Source organism: Bactrocera latifrons, unplaced genomic scaffold (assembly GCF_001853355.1).
Source record: "Bactrocera latifrons isolate USDA-ARS-PBARC rearing strain unplaced genomic scaffold, ASM185335v1 scaffold_211, whole genome shotgun sequence".
In the NCBI taxonomy this organism is placed as follows: domain Eukaryota; kingdom Metazoa; phylum Arthropoda; class Insecta; order Diptera; family Tephritidae; genus Bactrocera; species Bactrocera latifrons.
The window spans coordinates 272,068-295,560 of NW_017535642.1; the positions used below are offsets into that span (position 1 = coordinate 272,068).

The 23,493-nt window shown below is 35.7% G+C and overlaps 1 protein-coding gene across 5 annotated transcripts in view; it reads left to right on the forward strand.

The window, feature by feature from the left end:
* LOC108968374 (neural-cadherin) overlaps window positions 1–23,493 on the forward strand; it is a 262,770-nt gene that overhangs the window by 215,898 nt on the left and 23,379 nt on the right. For 3 of the 5 annotated variants that reach the window (XM_018932366.1, XM_018932368.1, XM_018932367.1), the window contains exons 13-18: window positions 254–369; window positions 4,339–4,503; window positions 11,064–11,201; window positions 15,489–16,812; window positions 20,017–22,318; window positions 22,477–22,647. In XM_018932366.1, the coding sequence (XP_018787911.1) occupies window positions 254–369; window positions 4,339–4,503; window positions 11,064–11,201; window positions 15,489–16,812; window positions 20,017–22,318; window positions 22,477–22,647 (4,216 nt within the window). Of the gene's footprint in view, window positions 1–253; window positions 370–4,338; window positions 4,504–7,448; window positions 7,608–11,063; window positions 11,202–15,488; window positions 16,813–20,016; window positions 22,319–22,476; window positions 22,648–23,493 lie in introns of all 5 variants that reach the window. The other 2 variants (XM_018932369.1, XM_018932370.1) reach the window with 1 other exon arrangement.

Sequence of the window (23,493 nt, forward strand, 5' to 3'; positions counted from 1 at the left end):
TACAACAACAACAATGCTTCAAGGAAAATTGTCTATATAAATGTGTTTTTTTATCTTTTCCAATTCTTTTAAATGCCAAATCCAACAACATTTTGAAATGGATCGCACATTGTGCTCGAAATACATTTGTTTATATATAATGTTTCAAATGAAATTAAAAATGTCAACATTGTCAACACTTACAACAACGTTCTCCGCCACTTTTTTTATTACATCTGTCACTGATGGCCATTGGCTTTTGAAACGCGTGCAGCATCGCGTATACGTTACGAAATTACGAGTGGCAACATTGGTGGCGCTTTCGCTGTGAAAAATATGACTGGAGCCATTTATGTGGCCGGTGCATTGGACTACGAAACTCGCCGAAGGGTAAGCTGATAGACGATAAGTTTTCCTCTTATATATTTTGTTTATGTGTATTTATCAATTTTAAAAGACACTTTGCCTTATATGAACGTCTGCAGATGTAGTTTTTCGGAAAGATTCGACATGTGAGCGAGCTTTATGCTTTCACTCCAATGGATATGAAGCATAAGGTCACAGCTCTTTATACTGACAGTTGGAGTTTATGCCACACTCAAAATTAGCGCGATTTCGTTTCTAGCAGGCAATCAAATACATTTTTAGCTCGCAATAAAAGAGTTTTGCGATCGTGAAAGTAAGCGTTTTAGTGCAGAAGAGTGATAATAATAGCAAAAGCACTAGGTATTACTAGATATGCCGGAAAAATCAATGTGTATGTTGAATGAAAAAAAAATTTAAAACATTTTTGAGCAGTTTATTGAAATTTTAACAATAACTTCAAGTTATTGTGAACTCATAGCCAATTTCACAACTTTTAATTGCTTTCAAAAGTAACTTTTTCCATGAAACTCCACAATGCAGGTTCGAAGCACTATTTGGCATAAAAATCATAGAACTATAATGGCATACTATATATGAAGGTTGAAGGCTTCAAGTGACATTGATAAGTGAAGTTTTGCTGAAACTAAACGAACTGCTTTCTAAAGGAATTTAATACCAAAATGAAACTAAAACTGAAATTGAAACCTGAAAAGCTGCACAATAGAAACAAATATTTCTTGGAATTCGTACAAAAGATTTAAATAAAATTCATAAAGCGAAATATGCAGCTGTCACTATTCATAAAGCGTGCATGTATGCACATATGCATATTTACAGTTAGTTATGTGTTCATACATGTGACACATGATGGCTTAACCGGTTTGCCAATCGTTCATTTCGATATATACTAGTGTGCACATATTTGCTACATAAGGCAGGTTATTGGTTCAAGTTTACTAGACCCCTCCTCTAATTGAATTGCCGTGCTATGCATCATGTATTTTCCATATACACATGTGTTGCCACACTTTAACGTGTACGGGCGGCCATTCAAAACCGAAAATAAAATCAACCTGTTATCAGTTTCTTTGCAACTAGTGCTAACCGTTAGTTTCATTAGTCAACAAAATATTATTTTACCACACGTGTTGATACCTTACGAGCAGTTAATCATCAGATGTGGTTAGATTTTGATTCAAAAAAAGATTCACACATTGCTGTCTAAGTTACTTTATCGCAAAGAATTGTTTTCGACCAACTGCTCCCTTTTTATAAAAAAAAAGGGATTCACCTTTCTTTCAGTTAACTCTTCAAAAGGTTGCTAAAGAATGACGTTTTCCGATTACTTAGATTTTAGCCAAATCATTCTAGTTCTAAACTACTTTTTCTTATTCACCAGTTGCACGTTTCCTTGTAGGGAAACTACCAGTTACACAATTTACAGCATGAAAATTTGAAAAGCGTGACCAACTTTAACAAAACGCCACATAAAATATTCTAGCCAAATGTGCCACAATTTTTTTTTTTTTTTTTTTTTTTTTTTTTTTTTTTTTTTTTTTTTTTTTTTTTTTKTTTTTTTTTTTGTGTGTTGTTACATACGTCTCCCTGACAACCGTAGCCAAAGCGGGAGCCATCATAGCATCACGTATGCTCACACTAAGCAAATCTCACTATTCGGCGTTCCAACGAATTCAATATACCACATTTCGTTTCATCCGTTAGCACTAGTTCAAGTACATTTCATTTATTTACTTATTTATAGGTGCATAAATATTGCTACCAAATTTCTGTCTGCAGTATCTTTCGATTGTTTCAGCAAACTATATATGTATGTATATGTATACATGTTGCTTGGAATTTGACTGTGTTATTGCAACAGTGAAAAGTGTGTAACTGCATAGAGTCATTTGAACAATTGGAGTTCATAGCTGCTGCTATTTTATGAGCTCTGCAAGCGAAGTGCGAAACTCGTTGGCTAGTATTGGAAGAATGGAGCTAAAATACAAATATATTTGTATAAAGCACTTTTTAAATGTCTTCAATTATATGTATTCAATATAAGAACATAATAGTTTAGTCATACTTTTTTCATTTTCGTTACTTCCACGCTCAATTTTTGTATTAGTAAGTTGTGTAAAAATTAAGACACCTGTTATCTTGTTACACATGTTGCTTGGCAATTGTAAGTAAGAAGGAGTTCGCAAATGAGCGTAATCGGATCACTGCCACGCCTATAAAATGCCATCAGCTGAGAACCTATGAAAAACTGGGCGTGGCGCCATATGTATTCTAAACCACCAAAGCTGCATTAACCAAATTTGCTTAGAATAATTCTGATAAGAACTATTAATGACAGTGTGAAAATATATGAAATAGGTTGATAACCACGCCCACTCTCCATATAATGGTACTTTTAAAATCTACTAAAATCGCGATAAATAAATAGCTAAACATGCCACGTAAAGTAAGTTTTACTTCCGAGATGTTATGAGAGGATTTCATACGAGCCGGTGCAAAACTTAAATTATGAGCTCATATCTCAGGATCTGCCCGATCGATTTCAATCAAATTGGGTATGTTACATTCTTATGCTACAGTTCCCATAGGATATAATTTTAAATTCCATTTGATTCTTTACTTTCCATTGTGCAAATCAAGAAGTAATCAATATAACGGGATAAAACTTTGCACGAATACTGGCTTTAGCGTGTGCGACCTTAAGACCAAAAATTCTTCAAATCCAATAAAACTTGTACCAGCCACTAGGCACCGAGTATGTGGATCCCTGTATCGAAAATGTCGGTCAATGTGTGATATATATATAATGGAAATTAAGAGACATATTTCTCTTATATACTTCCCTAAGCCCTCATATACGAGGGCTTAGATTTTCGAACTTACGGGTGACTTGTATAGCATAATTCGGCCATATGCGAGTTATCCCAATGAAAATAAGAGAGCGTGTTTTACTCACAACAGTGTATCTTTGTGCCAAACGTAGATAAATTTTAACGAAAACTGGACTTAGCCCTCATATAAGTATTATCAGAATTTTAGGATTTTCAAACATTCGGCTGATCTTGCTCTATATTTTTCTAACAAACCTTATGTTGAATATGTCGGTCAGTGTATGAGTTATATAGAATATAGAGTATATGAGTACATATGAGATTTCGATCCTCTGGTTGACATTTTACATCTTAAGGTATTTCCCTGGCATTGACTACTCCAACTGGCAAGAGTATACAAAGTTCGGTTGCACCACCAACTTAGCCCTTACTAAATATGATTAAACTTTTTTGATTAAAATCGAGGTCTGTAAAAAATCTCTAGACTTATAGATTTTCTTAAAATCGTTCGGAACTAAATGAGTCCAAGTAAAAACTTTCTGTGAGGATAAAAATTTAACGGTTTCGAACACCAAAATATATTTCTAAGATAAAATAAATGATGATAAATAGATTGAAATGCAGTGCGTATCAAAAAGTGCGTACGCTCGTGTAAATTTATGTACATATCTAGAAAAATATTTGTATTTTTAATCCATTTTTTCTTACAAACATTTCGATAAGAAATCAAAAGACAAGAAAAATTGCAGAAGAGATAAAGTCGAGTTGACAACTTCTTGAATATTGGATATTTTTAACAAACATTGCAACGCGCGAACAGTAACACATACCTTTTAAATTGTGCAAAATACAAAATGTAGTAATCAAGGTTTAGCCCTATATTTATGGTACTTAAATGTGCGGTAGTAAACTTTTAAGACTTTCAATAATACGAGTATATAATACACAATAAATATAAATTTTTATTAATGCGGTATATAGTATATATGGTTCCTGTTGCCATTATAGGTCCCGAAATATTATCGTAAAGTATTAGAATTCTATGTTTTTTTTTTTAAATAAATAGCAAGAACGTTGTAAAACCTTTTCCTTAAATTTGCTCACTCAAATAATGCGCTTCTCATCTTTAACCGAACAAACATAGTATGAACTGCGTTTAGCCGCTTCCGATAACTTGAAGGAAAACTACACGACCGTCATAATTCACGTTAAGGATGTCAACGATAATCCACCAGTTTTTGAACGTCCCACCTATCGCACGCAAATCACCGAAGAAGATGACCGCAATTTGCCGAAACGTGTGCTTCAGGTTATTGGCCATATAACGTTAATATAATCGCACACTTTTGCTCATATTTTGTAAATGTGTAACTTAGTAACTTAGTAGACGTCAATTTTGAATGCAATTTTTATAAACTATTTTTTTTTTTTTTTTTTTTTTTTTTTTTTATTTGAGTTTTTTTTTTTTTTTTTTTTTTTTTTTTTTTTTTTTTTTTTTTTTTTTGTAATTTGAGCAAGGCTAGAGCAACTTTGCGCTGTATTTGGAGCTTTCGTGCTTTATACACCTTTAGCACCATTTTAGCTGTTGTTGTTTGCGTTACGAGCTCCGTTTAGCATTGTGGCAATCTTTGTTAACTGTAATTTTTGTTTTGCTTCACTTATGTGCACGCTTGACATACATAGGTTCCCTGTCAACAATGTTTATGCTCCAAAAAATTACTATTTTTGCCTTAAAAGCATTTTGAATATTATTTTAATTTTTAATATCCGTTGAATTTTAATATGATATTATTAAATTATTGTTATGTCTTTCTGCATGATTTTAACTTAAGATTTTTTTAAATATACATGCCGCCTTAAAATTGCTTATTGTGGTAGGTTTTTTGCATAGCTTACATGAATACTGAGTTTCACTTACTTTAAAATATTTTTTTTTTTACCACAACGAAACGCATTTGCGAAACGTTATTAAATATCAAAACTACTTCTGCGTTAGTTGATGCTTATTATGCAGAATAATTGTCATTATATTAATTATATAGCTGTAAAAAGCATAGGTGGTCATATACAATACAATAGCGAATCGAACAAACAACTTGTATAAATTATCTAATCTGACATTAGCAGAAATAGAGTCCTTTAGGTGATGATATTTTAATCAGGTAAACTCACACTGTTACACTGATTTCAGTTGATTTACTTTGTTGTTGCTTTGGCATGTAAGAGAATGCAAAAATGGCTCACCTCGCGAGATCTTCCATTGTAGCAATGTTTACTAAATCAAGTGCAAATTCATGATTTAGTTTTCAGGATATGTACTAAAGTCGTATGACTTATTAAAGAAAGATGCTTGAAACATACTGCTGACCATTTTGTTACCAAAAGGAGAGAGTTTTATAGGATTACTTGCGTTTTCCCGAGGAATATCATCATATTCTCTATATACATCCGTAGTCAATGAAATATTACCACCCTCGGTAGTTTGAAATATCAGATTAACCTTGTATTGAAATTCAAGTATTAATGCATTAAAAATTATGAATTTTCAAATTCTAATGCTAACATACATACAATGTCGTATGGGTATCATTTTATTTCATTTTCTTTGAATTTGGTGAATATTTTGGTTCTTCTGACAAAGATAGGTTTTATAACTAATAACAAACCATTAAAATTTGTTAGCATTTTATATGCCTTCTTTGAGCATTCAGAATAGCCGTAATCCTTTGGAGCATGCATGCAAGCAATTTTGACGAATAAACAACTTTTACGTCGGTATTCCATTAGATTACATTAGATTAGATAAGTAAGTGAGGATTGCACCACGACCTAGGGTCTTTTGTGCCATCTCCCAAGTCACAACGTCTCAACAACGACCGAGCAAATTGATAAATTCCAAAATTCGGCTAGGTGCTATTGAGGCGTTGTGATCCCTATTTGGAAACATGTATCCAAGGTTCTTTATCCTGCGCCTACACACTGCTGTGCAGTCGATGAGCAGGTGTTTCAGACTCCAAGTCGCAGAACCGGCAATTCACACAAGAAGCTAGGCCCATAAGTGCTTCTCGAGATTCGGTATTAAATGCTTTACTTATGCATAATTTTGACTCCGCTTTACTCCTAGAAGTTTTCCATGCATTATGTTGTTTCAAAATAGCCCAGCAATTTCAGATATGATTTATACCTTGGCTATTTTGCTGGCCGTTTTAAAGTTTGTGTAACGCTTCGCTCCAAATATCCTTTCAACTTCAATATATATAAATTTATGTGTATATATATTTTAAAAGACATTTTATTTATTTTTAAGAAAAAAGAGAAGTTTTAACTAATATGTAAAAATATTTTTTTTTTATTTTATTAAAGCTTACATAATAAACAAATTATTAAATAAACTAAAGTACGCAGCGCTAGCATCAAAGGCTTTCGGCTGATGTAAAAATATAATAATGTCAATATATCCACACAAAAAATCAAACCACAAACCATGTAGCTCACTGAAAATTTGTTTCTGGTTATCACGGTACTTCGACTGGATTCCATCAGACTTATTAATTTTTTTTTTTTTTTTTATCTTAATGACTCACTCTTCAGTAGTACCAGCAAATACTCGCTTATATGTACAGACGAGTATATGCATATATTAGATTACTCTGATAATTAAGTGGTTATATACAGTTAGAAGGCCAAAAAGCGATTTTTTCTGAGAAAACTTTTTAATTTATTGATCTAATAATTTATACACATATTATAGTATCTTTTAATTGTATATCTGGATTTTATATTAGTAAAATTATTTATTTGGAAAGGAACTAGAGCTGATATCCGAGAGCCCTCTCAACAATTTTTTTGCAATAGGCGATTCTCGAAAAAAAAAAAACGATTTTTGTGGAATATTTGTCGATGAGAAAAACGCGTTTAAAGTTTGCCACTAGACTTCCAAGCACTTCTGCCTTCCAAAATATTTACCGGAACGATAGGAAATTTTTTGTGTGTATTTTTAGATATATTTACGCTGAAAAAATTATAAAATAAAAATCGATCTTAAAACGAAATTAGTAAAATATTGAATAAATTACGTTACATCCGAAGCACACCCTATTTGCGACACGACCGTTGACAAAGTTCTTGAAACATTTCACTCATTTTATTAGCTAAATTTAGATATTAAATTGTTTACACTTACACATTTTACACACACACATTTATTATTTTGCATTTTTTGTTGTTTTTTTTTTATTTTCACGATATTTAAAGTACGATTTAAAATTGGTTGCCTCCGATAGTTTGAATGAGAATTCAACAACAATCGTGATTTATGTGCGCGATGTCAATGACCTGCCGCCGGTCTTTCCACAAACCCTATACGAGCGCACGCTGGACGAGGAGCTGAATGCGCCCTTCACCATCATGCAGGTCGCTAAATTTTTCAAAGAAAAAATATGTTTTATTAAATTAGTTATTAATTGTCACATAACCGAATTAATCAATTATTTTGATTTTTACAAATTATAATTTTTATACTTTTCTATTGTTTGTTAACTCTAAACCAACGGAATGGTCACTTTATACACATGTACCATACTTGTATATAATATTTCATACAAAAATACTTGGATAATTTTAATAAACTCTAATAATGGTTTGAGCGGCGGTGCCCAATTAACAAATACATTTGTATATAGTAATCTGGTAGTACTTTGTGCGTAATGCGTTATGTAATTAATTAAATCATTTTATCATTAATTCAGCAGTTCAAATTGGTGTGAAAATAGCATTGTCATAAAATATCTAACATTCATTAGATTGTAGTGGTTATCAGGTATCCTATTTCAACCTTAAATTCCAATTACAATTCCAATTGAAATTGCAAACATATTGCCCACAGCCAGGGATGTGCACTAATTAATGGTTTTGCATTTATGGAGAGCTAGAGCAAAACTGAATATGTTGCTCTTTTATTTAATTATAATTTAATAAAATCTAATAAAGTACCATTCAGCACAAGTAGAGGTTAGGCGACCGCCGTTTACGCTAATGAAACTATAATATTTGTTCTTTTGTAAATTAATACAGCCAAAGTCATATATGTCTATTACACAAAATGTTATTGATTCATATCATAAATATAAGTACGTGAGCAGTGAGCAGTACGAATAATTACACTGCTGAGTTAGCAGAACTCGAAGTACATTTAATTTCATATATGTAATAAATAAATAAATTACATATGTTGAATTTATTTCCATACAACTTTTTACGCTATTTAATCTAAACATAATTGAATTAAGCTCAAACTAAAATTTAATTAAACGCTTTCGGAATTTATCATCCACGTAGCGTGCAGACAGGACATTTCATATACATTTGAATAAAAATAAGCTTGTTTCGCAAAACTCAACTTTATTATTACTGGCAACTGCGGCAGTCCAATCATCTTTCAATTTAATGATGCCGAGTTTTTACGGGACGATTTTTGTTTTGCTCAAGATAGACTGTAGACCGGTCAATCACTTTCTAGAGATCATACGCTTCAGACATCGATCTTATATATAGCATTCATTATTTTTCCTTCAAAAAACTATTCCTTTATCGTAATTCTATAGCATATAGTTGCTATATTAACTAACCGATTCTTTATTCTTGTGAAAGTACTTTCGATGCCATTATGTATAGAACTGGATTTCTTTTGCATATCCACCAGACCCAGAGTCCACACACTGAACCCAATTTTTGATGATTTTCAAGCATAGATCGGCCGATACTGCTGCAATGTCACTTTCGATATTCTTACGAAGTTCATAAATCGTCGCTGGTTCGTTTGCAGTCGTTTGACCATAGACTTGACGTAGCCTCACAAGAAATAGTATAACGGCGTCAAAGTGCATGACCGAGGCGGCCAATAGACTGGGCCATTTCGTAATATAACACTTTCATCAAACTGGATTTTCAATTAATCGATTGTGACATTCGCTGTATAGCTTATGGTGTCATTCTATTGGAACCACATTTGGTCCAAGTACGTATCACCCAATTCGTGCCAAAAATATTTGGTTATCATTGAGCGGTAGCACTTCCCATTCACAGTAATGTACCGGCCTTGATCATCACGGAAGATTCATGTCGCCGCCTGGCCATAAATCGCTCAAAACCTTAATTATTTTGGGATGCAATGGTAACTCATGAAGTACGTGTGGATTGCTGCCTGATCAATAACGCATATTGTGCGTATTGATGAAGCCATTCAGCCAGAAATCAGCCTCATCGCTGCAGATAATTTTTCGATGAAAGTCCGAATCATTTTCAAGTGGTTGCTCAGCCCAACTCACGAACATACGACCATTCTGGCGATTAAGTGAAGTCAATTTGATCTTGTACGGATGTAGGTAAGAACTTTTTGCAAAATTCGTCACAAGGACGCCACAGAGTTACCCAACGCTTGATAACGAATGTGAGAGACTATTTTAAGTATTCCCCAATTGATGCGCCTTTGTCTCACTGGCACAGGAACATTTTGTACTACGCCTGTTGATTTATTTTTTCGAATCTTACTGATAAGAACTGTCCAAAAAGCGGGCAAAATATGGCAACGTTTGCTGTTCCTATCGGTATTTTGGCGGTATTTTTATTGAGTTTTCAATTGTTCAAAAAAGTTTTTTTGGTGACTCGTGCCCAGCTCTTGACCGATGCTACGGCTGCTACTATGCCGGTCTTCGACGACAGGCCTTCCGGAGCGTGGCGCATCTTCGACCACCTCTACACCAGAACGAAAACGTTGAAACCATTGTTGTGCGGTGGAAATGAAAACTGTATCGGGTCCATAAACTGCACAAATTTTATTGGCGGCTTGAGATGCATTTTTGCCTTTATCGTAGTAGTACTGTAAAATGTGCCGTATTTTCTCTTTATTTTGCTCCATGTTTGCGACGCTATAACTCACGAACGACTTAAAAGAAGCGACAATAAATCAAACACGTGTTAGCGTGTGAAATGAGCTTTCCTAAAAGGTATAGCCTTTATTATGATCCGATGTGACGAATAAAACTAGAACTACGCGCTCTCAGCGCCAACTAGCGAAAATACCGCAAGACTTTTTTGACAAACTATGTATAATTGCTATCAAAAGTAGTAGAACATTAATTCAGAACAGTTTGGTTTGTTGAAACTTTCTGTTATATGAGTAAGAGAAGTTTTATACTGAAACTGAGAAATTTGGTTGCTACGGAATGACTTTATGAGCATATTATGTAAAGAAAATTGTTTTAAAACTGTGATATTTATAAGCAACGCACACGTGTTCATACATTATCAAACTGAAATTTGTTCACCAATAATTCCTAGAATTTTATAAATGTAAAAGTAATACAATATTCAAAAGCTGAAATTTACAGGTGCTATAGGGAAAAAATGCCTGAAGTTAAATTGAATTATTGCAAAATACTTTTCCATATTCTATTGTGACTTAAATGCATGTAAGTTGTGTGTATTCAAAAAATGTTTTATTTAGCACATAGCACATATGTATAAAGCTTCTTGGGATATAAATATCAAAATAGCATGTTCTAACAAAGCTTTTATAAAAAAAAAAAATAATATTTTTAAATTTATGGCGGTAGATTGCACGATTCGTTGATATTTGCATTACTGTTACTTTAGCTTTGTTGCCCTAAATTGTTGCATGCGTCTCGCCAAATATGTATCTTAGTGTATATTGGATGAAATTTATACTACTTTAAAATTACATTTTCAACTCACATACAGAGTAATTTTCTGCGTTTTTCAATTCGTTATTAATAAAATATATTTGCTTACTTTTCTGCTTGCACTGTGTGAAACTGGTTTGGACCGCCTTTGATTTTGCCTACATAACAGGTCACCGCCACCGATGGAGATAAGGATCGCCCTCAAAATATCGTTTACTTTTTGACAGGTCAAGGCATCGATCCGGATAATCCCGCCAATAGCAAATTCGATATAAATCGCACCACGGGAGAAATATTCGTGCTGAAGGTGAGTGATTGAAAGTTTAATTAATTTACGTTCACGGTCGGTTTCATACAAAAATATCGTATAATTATTGAAATAAAATCTACAGTGTTGCCGGGACAGGCGCCATTATCATTAACTTTTTTTTTTTTTTTTTTTTTTTTTTTTTTTTTTTTTTTTTTTTTTTTTTTTTTTTTTTTAATGAGCGACATAATTTTTTATGAGCAGTAGATGAGGAAATGAAAAGGGAAGATGTAGACAATTTTTCCTAAAGAGTTGTGAACTAGCATAAAGATTTTCATGAATAGTCAGTAAGGATAAGTCATCGAAAATAATACTAACTTAACTTTATTATATTTAATATTTCTTATTTATTTTTTAATAAGATAATATATTTTTTTTTAAATTCTTCAGGGTGCATTTTCTCTTTCCAAGTAAATATTGCAAAATACACTTTAGGGCAGACAATAATTGACTTTCATCGAGTATAATTTTGAATTTTCCTGTAATCCGAAGTTCTCTGCATATAGCACTTTGCCATATTCTGAGAAAATGCTCGATACCTTCATTTTCAGCCCTTCTGTGTTGCGCTGCGATTGATTGATTCATGATTGCAATTGCACGAGATGGGCTGGCATGATTACGAAATGCAGCAGCATTCTGTTTGCCCAGTGTTTAAAATAAGTGAAAATCTCATTAAAAGCAAGATTAAGCGCGCACAAAAGTAGACTACGATTTCGCTGTTGGCCAAGCGAGCGCCTTAAATGCATGCAGTACACACTACAATCGCAATAAAAGCATTTACGGTTGCAGAAGACAGGTAAGGCAGAGATAACAACTGCATGAGTGCGGTAAGTAAGCCACAGCAGATGATTGCCTGATTATCCAGGGCTATAAAAGCCTACAATGAATACAGCGCAATTGTAAAAGGGTAAACGCAAGGGTGAAGAAACGAAATACACCACAGTTTGTGTATACATGCATACATACTACATGTGTATATAATTATGCGTTGCTTAATTGAGAAAGTGAAATACGCAGAAGATGTATGGGCGCAGTCAAGTGCGTATGTGGGTCGTTGTAAAATATATGTATTTATGTAGGCCGCAATAAACGTGAGTCGCGTGTGAAAAGCACCAATAAATTACAGTTATAAATGGAGGAGAAATAATTAAAAGAAACCGTACATTTTACCAAGCCGAAGTAAATGCGCGTAAAGCTAGCACTTCTTATCTATAAGTCAGGTAAAGCCAACGAAAGCGTTTTTCGTGTGTATTTCAGCTAAAAGAGAAAATAAATAAAGTTTCCAGAAGCATTAAAGGAAAATATAATATTTGCTATTGCATGCGCTCACCCTCCTGTAATGCGTTGCATACATACATACATATATTTCTTATATCAGCTACAGCATTGAACTTTACGAAAATTTTCATAAATTCACATGGCTGCAACATTAAAAATGTATTTCGGCTTTATGGGCGTACTTAAGCTTGCGCTAAGCACCGCAGAGAGAATTTCGCCTGTATCTAATAAATTTACCCTGCATATGCATGGCGCAAATGCCACCGCTGCTACCCACAAACCTCTTTATGCAAATGCTCGCTAAGTCTAACTGCATTCGCTGGCACTTCACCTGCCACAGCTGCAGTGGCGCTATTGTCAATGGCTTCGTAGAGATTGTGGTCGAAAAATTTATGCGTTCCACGCGCTGCACAGATATGCAGCTATGTTTTGTCTCGCCTGCATCCATTCACACACTAAAGTTTGCATAAAACTCTACGGAGCAGCCAAGCCAAACGAATCGGGAGCTCTTAATATTCATGTTGTAGTAAGCAGTCGAAATTCATCAAATGGCAGTGGTTTCAGTTTGTTTTTTTTTTTTTTCAACAAACCCACGTGACAGAAAATACCAAGTACCTCGTGCACCTTTCTAGTCGAAGGTGGCTTTTGAGTTATGCGATGTGTGCTGATAAACATACTCGTATTGTACTCGTATGCAGCGCGAAGACACGTGTGTCAGAGATTTGTCTAGCAAATTATCACATCCACTGCAGCCAAGAAAGCGATAATCCTTTATGTTGTACCCACATGCATATGTATATCCTAGTCGGAATCATTCTCCTACATACGACCTTTGAATGTTGTTTCATGAGTGCTCACTGTCACTTAGGTACTCACTTATGTCCTCGCATACACTTTGTGGAGAAAGCATGAAGAGTTTCCTTACATCGAGCTATGTTGGCTTGATTATATGCATACTAATAAAGGGTAATCCATTTCGAGGTTCCCTATTTTTTGAAAGAAAAAGCAGAGAAGTTTCAATTTTCATGGGAAATGTTTAGTATCATGCAAAAGAACATTCTTTGGCATTTATTTTTTCGAAGATTATCACTTTCAAATGGCCGCGGCAACTTCTCAGATGGTTCATTCGTTGAGTCCAATTTTCGATAGCTCATTCGAACTTTTCGAATGCTAACTGGCAAATAACATGTGCACGATGTTTCGCTTCAAGGCTTGAATTGAAAGGCTTGTCCGCATATATGTACTTTAGACTTTACATATCTTCCCATGAAAAAGTCTAACGGTGCGACGGTCTAACGGCCGATCGACCGTCTCAAAATGTGAAATTTGATCAATTAAGTCAATCAAATAGTCGGTTACCATGGCGCGATAACGGTCGCAATTGACAGTTAAGTTCTCACCGATATCATTTTCGAAGAAATATGAACCGATGATTCGGCCCACAAATCAGACCATACTTTTTTTTTTTTGTTTTGATGAGATGTCAGTTCTTGAAACTCTTAATGTTTCACTTCGTTCCAAATGGTCCAATTTTGTTTGTTTAGATACCCATTGAGCCAGAAATGGGCCGATGAACAAAATTTTACTTGGAAACGTCAGAGCTTCTTAGAACTATTCAAGAGCCCGTTAAGTAAGGGTATAGGCTAGTGATTGTTTATAAATAGCCGTGATTTTTTGTTCATTATCTATTTCTATTCTATATTGCAATTTTCAAGGAAAAATATCAAACCAGTATCATCACTTCCATAAAATATTCTTATATATTATTTTGAGTGTGAACACATGTACATGTTACATGTTATTTATTTTATTTACCAATATTACAGTTAAGTGAGGTTTATGACTACAAAATGAATAAATTTATTATTTTAGCTCTACCTGAAATATGTTAAAAAAAAGCAACAATTCTGTGTATATTTGTAAATCAATTGAAATGAAATAAATAAACGTTGTCTTCAAACTTTCATTGAATATTCCCAAATGTATAACTGAGAAATAATGTTTGTGTTTATTTTTCCTAAGAGCTTTTCTAATATATGTACATAATTTTAATGCCCCCAACTTGTTTCGCAATGTACAACTGTGGCAATGATTTTGATGACAATCATATACGAATACATATGTAATTCTAACACATGTGCAATATGACATTTTGAATGAAGTATTAAACACAAGTTTATATTTACGTGAAGATGTACTACACATATACTATAAACGTGCGCATGTCGGCAAAACTTTGCTGTTCAAATATTCTACTAACTAGGGAACAAATACAGAACTTGCATAAATTATTTTCTGCCGCTACTTGTATGAGCAGCTTTCGAATGTTTCATGGCCAAATTTTTAAATGCATGTCTACAAAATAATCAAATAAACGATTGCTTCTGTTTCACCATATCGGAAATTTTATATTCTGGCAAAATATGTATATTGTGGTTAATGGAGAGGACTGCGTCTTAATCGGAGAGATCAAAATGCATACTTCTCAACGAAGTTCCCAAAATATAAAGCACCTAATTGCTTACCAACCCTCTATAAAAATTTCTTAAAATTTTTTCTTAAAGTTCTTACTACAAAAGATATTTAATGGCTTATAATCTCAAAACGGAAGGTAAAGCAACTATCGGATTGGGAGATTATAATTGTAATCTCCTCAACATGTGTAGTACGTGGCCAACTAACGCTGCATGAGCATACTTTTAGAACTCTTGAATATTACTTATATACAGCACAAACCTCTTGTTTTTCTTTTCAATAAAAGAACGCTACCATTTTAACCCAAAGCATTTGATCGTAGCGCGGTGCCTTGTTTTTAGGACTATACAAGTTATTTAGTATTGTGAAAACTTTGGTAGGAATATTAGAAATATTTCTCGTTTAACGGAAAAATATCCAGTTTATTTTTAGTCATAGCGGCAGACGAAATCTGTATAATATCTATGATATACCTAAATTGAACTGTTCACACAAGTAATAATACATATGTGTACTTTTGCTTTCTCATTACAGCCACTTGATCGTGATCAACCGAACGGTCGTCCGCAATGGCGCTTCACAGTTTTCGCGCAAGACGAAGGTGGTGAGGGTCTCGTCGGTTATGCAGACGTGCAAGTGAACTTAAAAGATATAAACGATAATGCACCGATCTTCCCACAAGGCGTCTACTTTGGCAATGTGACAGAGAACGGTACTGCCGGTATGGTGGTGATGACAATGACAGCGGTGGACTACGATGATCCAAATGAGGGATCTAATGCGAAGCTTGTGTATTCGATTGAGAAGAATGTGATTGAGGAGGAAACAGGTTCGCCGATTTTCGAAATAGAGCCTGACACCGGTGTTATAAAGACTGCAGTCTGTTGTTTGGATCGTGAGCGCACACCGGATTATTCAATACAAGTTGTGGCCATGGACGGCGGGGGGTTAAAGGGCACGGGAACGGCTTCTATACGTGTGAAAGATATCAACGATATGCCGCCACAATTTACAAAAGACGAATGGTTTACGGAGGTGGACGAAACGGATGGCACAACATTGCCCGAAATGCCTATACTAACAGTGACGGTACACGATGAGGATGAAACGAATAAGTTCCAGTACAAAGTGATCGATAACAGTGGTTATGGCGCTGATAAGTTCACTATGGTGCGAAACAATGATGGTACTGGCTCACTAAAAATTGTGCAACCACTGGATTATGAAGATCAGTTACAAAGTAATGGTTTCCGCTTTCGCATACAAGTTAACGACAAGGGTGAGGATAACGACAACGATAAATACCATGTTGCCTACTCGTGGGTTGTGGTAAAGCTGCGCGATATTAACGACAATAAGCCGCACTTTGAACGGGCCAATGTAGAAGTGTCTGTATTTGAAGACACAAAAGTAGGCACGGAATTGGAGAAGTTCAAGGCGACCGATCCCGATCAAGGCGGTAAGAGCAAAGTTTCCTATTCAATCGATCGTTCGTCGGATCGGCAGCGACAATTTGCTATCAATCAAAATGGCTCGGTAACAATACAACGTTCATTGGACCGCGAAGTTGTGCCACGACATCAAGTAAAAATATTGGCGATTGATGACGGTTCACCACCAAAAACCGCAACCGCCACACTGACGGTTATTGTGCAGGATATTAATGACAACGCACCTAAATTCTTAAAGGATTATCGGCCTGTGTTGCCAGAGCATGTGCCGCCAAGGAAGGTGGTGGAAATATTGGCTACAGACGATGATGATCGTTCCAAGAGCAATGGTCCTCCATTCCAATTTAGACTGGATCCCAGCGCCGATGACATAATACGTGCGTCTTTCAAAGTGGAACAAGATCAGAGTAAGTAAATGCACGACTTTTAATATTAACTATTCTAAAAAGATGTATCTTAAATATTTCATCTTTGAAATTTGACTCAATTTACATATTTTTTTTTCTGAAGTTGTTTTGGATTTTAGAAGAAGTTGTCATGTGCATTGAAATGTGAAATTTTAATTGCATAAACTATAATATATTCCACAGTAAATTTCTTAAAACCTTATTTTCTTCTCTTCTCTTTTTGCCAATTACGGTAAATTCTCAAAAAAGTTGATAATGTACAACTCACTCAATCTGGCACAAACAATGGAGTGAAATTTCACATTTCATTGCTTTAATGGTGTCGCACTTCCTTAGTTCATCATGGAAATTCATGAGTCTACTTCAAAAGAAATATTCATTTAATGAAAACATTCTGTTGTGTAATATGCATTTTCTCCATTTCTTATACCCTTGCAACATGTTGCTGCAGAGTATATTAACTTTGTTCCCCTAACGGTTGTGCGTATTACTTAAACCTAAGCGATATAGTTATGGAGTCATATATACCATACATAACTGATCAAGACGACGGAAGAGACGAGATGTAATCCGTGTGGCTGATTTAATGTGCATATCAAGTTATGGAGTTATATACACTAAATTTTTCCCAGACAAAAAATGTCGGCACCTCTTCCGACAGTGTGAAAATATGTGAAATAGTATTCACTTAAATCTCACAACAAAAATGTAACATAAAAGCTTTACAGAAGCTGGCGACAAAATTGGACAATGAGCGTGGCACTGACCAACGCAACTCAGAAATGTTATATTTTATGAAAAAATATTTTGGTATTAAATGCTAAATGGTACCTTTAAGATATGTCAACTCACGAGCGAAATGAAAGTACCATGCATGCTGGCAATGTGAAAAGACATGAAATACATTCAAAATCGATTATCCATCTATCTGCATCTTCTTCAGTGTACATGAATACAAAAACGTCCAAGCTGCATTCTCAACAACAGAAAATTTAAATCCAAAACTTTGGGGAAAATTTCAAAATAAACATTTATCTCATGCCTTGTAGTTTTTAGAAGTAAGTTTGGGTTTGGTGCGTTGGCTCACCACTCCACATTGAGTAAGTAGTCTTTATTTCACAATTGACACTGAAAGTAATGTATATACAAGGTGCGTTCTAATGTAATCAAGACTTAAAAAACAGAACAAATGTTTTTTTCGGAAAAATCAATTTATTTTATTCAAAAGAGTTTCCTTCTGCTTGAATACAGCTTTTTGCACGGTCCAAAAGCATGGCGAACGAGTGTTTTATCTCGTTGTCCGGTGCAAGCCTTCTGAATGCATTTTTCCGAAAAGGAAGAAGTCGCACGGTGCCATATCAGGTGAATACGGGGAGTGGTTAATGGTTAAAATGTGATTTTTGGTCAAATAATTGGTCACAAGCGTCGATCGAATGTTGAATTCTGAGCAACTTTTGGTCGTCAGTCACTTTGTGCGGAACAAACCGTGCACACACCTTTCGTAAGCCCAAATGTTTGGTCAAAATGCGATAAATGGATGTTTTGAAGATGTTTAATTCCCTTCCAATGAATTTCAGTGATGACTTCGGCTGATTTTTGAAGAATTTACACAAAGTTTTAATGGAATTTCCAATGATCACGGATTTTGATTGGCCCACATGTTGATCATCATTTATATAGTCACGACTACTTTGAAAACGTTGAAACCACTGGTGCACTCCGTTATGGAATAGGCAATCATCGCCATAAAATTGTTTCATCAATTGAAACATTTCGGTAAAACAAAAATTAATGTTGGCTCTTTGTTCGAAGCGAAAATGCACCGATAACACAAACATACCGATACTTAAAACGCAACAACTTCACTTAAAATCGATTAAATGTCATAAAATTCTCACTGGACAATCGATGAAGTCCTGTTCACTTTGGAACGCACCTTTTAGTTGCTTCCCAGCAAGCGTTTAACTAAGGATGTTATATAGACATATATGTTGAAGTGTTACGTGGGTTTCCTGGGGTAAAAACTCCTCTTTTTCAAAAATTTGTTTATCATAATTAAATATTTTATTCGAATTTTTTATTGTTCCAAATATACACTATTAACAAAGAAATTCTGAAATTTTTGGAAACAAATATTTTAAACTTGGCCATTGAGAGATGCGCCCCCGTTGGCAGGATAATTACTTTCAAGGTCGCCTAAAGTTAAAAAATACCTGTTTCAGTTAAAACCTTAACTTAGAACTTAGATGAAGGAAAAAAAATCAAATTGGATTTTTGGTAAACATTGTTACAAAAACATTAAAATTTTTGTGAAATTTTCGCGAATTTTTTTTTAAATTTTTGTAATCGAAAAAAATTCTTCGTCAAAGTTTTTAAGAATTGTATTTCAAAGACCTGTGTAACATTTCACATCAGTTGATTAGTTCTAGAGAAGTATTGCCAACTAACCTCAAAAACACGTTTAAAGACGATGCCATTTCTTAACCTAGCTAGCCTCGGGCGAACAAGTTCTCAAGGCTCTGTCTCCGAAACTATTACTCGAATCAACTTCAAAATTTACAAAAATATTGTAGAGGTATTGTGGAAGTTAAAAACATAATAAAAAAAATAGATTTCTTGAAACCTGTATGTTCATATAAGCCCTTAATACTTGACTTTTGTTAAAATTATAAAATCGAATTCACTTTTCTTTTCAACCTCTTTATGGTTCGAGAGCTGGGAAAATCCTTTGCTCTAATTATTAACTGGGTTTGTTTTGAATTTCACTCTGAGTATGTTCTGATGTACATATTTCTGTATACTCATGCTCTACTTGATAATTGGCACAATTGTTCTGCCCTTGCTTCCTTGTTTTTTTTCGGACAACATGAAACAATGAAATTAGTTTTCGTTCTAAAAGCTAAACGCCAAATTTTCAATGGGTAAACCATTTAAATGAATTGTGCATTGCAACTTTTACATTTGGTTTTTGCCTTTGTTTTGGTATGCACAAACGCTGGGGACAACGCCATAAACTGCGCTTTATGCATACATAATTTATATGTATTAGAAGCACTTGGGGAGATGCACATGTGGCGAAGAATAAACCAAACTATTTCGCTAAAGCAATTTAAAGTTCCTAGTTTTTATAGCGAGGTTTAGAAAATCAGCAATAAACCTTATGTTAAATGTATTTTTCCTCGCTTTACTCTTTCACCAACACAGAGGGCGCCAACGGCGATGGCATGGCTGTAATCTCCTCGCTGCGTTCCTTCGATCGCGAGCAACAGAAGGAGTACATGATTCCGATTGTGATCAAGGATCACGGCTCACCCGCAATGACCGGCACCAGTACACTGACTGTCATCATTGGCGACGTAAATGACAATAAAATGCAACCCGGATCCAAGGATATATTTGTTTACAATTATCAAGGACAGTCACCGGATACACAAATCGGACGCGTCTATGTGTATGATCTGGATGATTGGGATTTGCCCGACAAGAAATTCTATTGGGATCCGCAGGAACATCCACGATTCAAATTGGACGAGGACTCAGGCATGGTAACGATGCGTGCCGGTACACGTGAGGGACGTTATCATTTGCGCTTTAAGGTGTACGATCGCAAACATACGCAAACCGATGTGCCCGCCAATATTACAGTGACAGTGCGCGAGATCTCTCACGAAGCGGTAATCAATTCAGGTTCTATACGCGTCTCTGGCATAACCGATGAGGATTTCATAAGAGTCTGGAATTATCGTACACAGAGTTTGAGTCGTTCGAAATTGGATCGTTTCCGTGACAAATTGGCAGATCTGCTGAATGCGGATCGCGAGAACGTAGATATATTCAGTGTGCAACTGAAGCGTCGGCATCCACCACTAACCGATATACGTTTCTCCGCGCATGGCTCGCCCTATTACAAACCAGTACGTCTCAATGGTATTGTGCTGATGAATCGAGAGGAGATTGAGAAAGATGTGGGATTCAATATCACCATGGTTGGCATTGACGAGTGTTTGTATGAGAATCAGATGTGTGAGGGCTCCTGCACAAATACATTGGATATCAGCTCTTTGCCATATATGGTGAATGCGAATAAAACCGCCTTGGTGGGAGTGCGCGTTGATACGCTTGCTGAGTGTACTTGCGGCGCTCGCAACTTTTCGAAACCTGAGTCGTGTCGTAACACACCCTGCTACAATGGTGGACGTTGTGTAGATACACGGTTTGGTCCGCACTGTTCCTGCCCGGCAGGCTATAATGGTCCACGCTGCCAGCAAACCACACGCAGCTTCCGAGGCAATGGCTGGGCTTGGTACCCACCACTAGAAATGTGCGATGAATCACATTTGAGTTTAGAGTTCATAACTAGAAAACCGGATGGTCTTTTTATCTACAATGGACCGATCGTTCCACCAGAACGTGAAGAAATGATTATTACGGATTACATAGCACTGGAATTAGAGCGTGGTTATCCACGTTTACTTATGGATTTCGGTTCCGGTACTTTAGAACTGCGCGTGAAGACAAAGAAGTCGCTCGATGACGGTGAATGGCATCGTATCGACATATTTTGGGATACAGAGAGCGTACGCATGGTTATAGACTTCTGTAAATCTGCCAACATTAGTGAAATGGAAGATGGCTCGCCACCCGAATTTGATGACATGTCTTGTCAGGCGCGTGGACAAATACCACCCTTCAATGAATACCTAAATGTTAATGGACCACTACAGGTGGGTGGCATCTACCGCGACCTCTTCGATCCGTCACTCTATTTTTGGCATTATGCGCCCAATGCCAAGGCTTTTGATGGCTGCATACGTAATTTGATATTTAATTCTAAGCTCTATGACCTGGCGCATCCCGGACTGTCACGCAATAGCGTAACTGGTTGTCAACAAACTGAAGAAGTGTGCTCGCAATCAGAGCAGACAGCACGCTGCTGGGAACACGGCAACTGTGTCGGCTCACTTTCCGAAGCACGTTGCCAGTGCCGCCCCGGCTGGACAGGACCTGCTTGCAATATACCCACCATACCGACCACCTTCAAGCAACAGAGCTACGTTAAGTATGCGCTTAGCTTTGAGCCAGATCGATTTAGTACACAAATACAATTACGTTTTCGTACACGTGAGCAACACGGCGAACTGTTTCGTGTTTCGGACCAACATAACCGCGAATATGGAATTTTAGAAATTAAGGATGCGCGTCTACACTTCCGCTACAATCTCAATTCACTGCGTACGGAGGAGAAAGATTTATGTTTAAACGCAGTTGCGGTCGACGATGGTCAATGGCATGTGGTGCGCATTAATCGTTATGGTTCGGCAGCTACACTGGAGCTGGATGGTGGCGAAGGCCGCCGCTACAATGAGACATTCGAATTTGTGGGTCATCAATGGCTGCTGGTCGACAAGCAGGAGGGTGTATATGCTGGTGGCAAAGCCGAATATACGGGCGTACGTACGTTTGAGGTATATGCGGATTACCAAAAGAGTTGCTTAGACGACATTAGGTGAGTTTGCTGCCTTGAACAATGTGCTATATGTATGCATGCATGATGAACCCTACCTAAACTTTAGAGAGTTTGGCGTTTCCATTGCCCTCTAACTCTTTCCATTACTAACTGTTTATTCATGCGGATATTTATTTTATGTTTGCATTTGCTTATAGGCTTGAGGGCAAACATTTACCCTTGCCACCCGCGATGAATGGCACGCAATGGGGTCAAGCGACTATGGCGCGTAATCTGGAAAAGAACTGTCCTTCTAATAAACCTTGTTCAAATGTCATATGCCCGGAGCCCTTCGAATGTGTGGATCTGTGGAACGAATATGAGTGCACGTGAGTATCGCTTAAGTTCAATATATGTTGCAATTGGCACGCAAGCACATTACTTTTGCCTTACTGTCGTTTGTTTTCATAACATTTTTTGAGTTTCTCATTCCATTGCATCATAAATGGAATACTAATAAATAAATACAGACAACTTAACGTATAAAGAAGTATTTAGAAAACATATTAATAATATTTTTATAGCAGTTTAATAATTGATTCCAGGTTTTCTTCTTCTTGAGTAATTTTTGATAAACATATCAGTCAGTACTGTGGACAAGTTCCTCATCATTACAATGTCATTAGAACTATTTTGAAAATGGTTCTTATGGAATAATAACATATAAGTTTTTACTAAAGTATATAGTCGAGTACAGAAAAAGTCGAATTTCAATTAGTGCTTTAGTGCAAGTTTAAAACAAAAAATTCTTGAAAATGTTGGCTAAAGAAAAAAATATAAATATATCGCACAATAAAAGTGATATAGCAATATTTATTGCCGTCACTGCCAAAAATTTATAAAGATAGTTGCTAAGTCTTCCTATAATTTAAAATAGTATTCACAGGAAATGTACTAAATCGGCAGTAAATTAAATGTAAAAGCAACATTTAACGATTTTTCACTTTCGAAGCTCTTCAAAATACATTTATACTTTTTTTTTTTTATTAGAATCGTATAGTATGTAGCTACAAACAACACGCGTACAGTCGAGTTCACCGACAAGTGAGCAAAGCTCTCCATGTCATAAAAAACAACAAAACGCAGTAAAAAAACGAGCACTGAAATGTCGACAGGAATAAAAACACAAAGTCGCTTTTTATAGCTTACCCATACACTCTCCATTACGAAAAGTC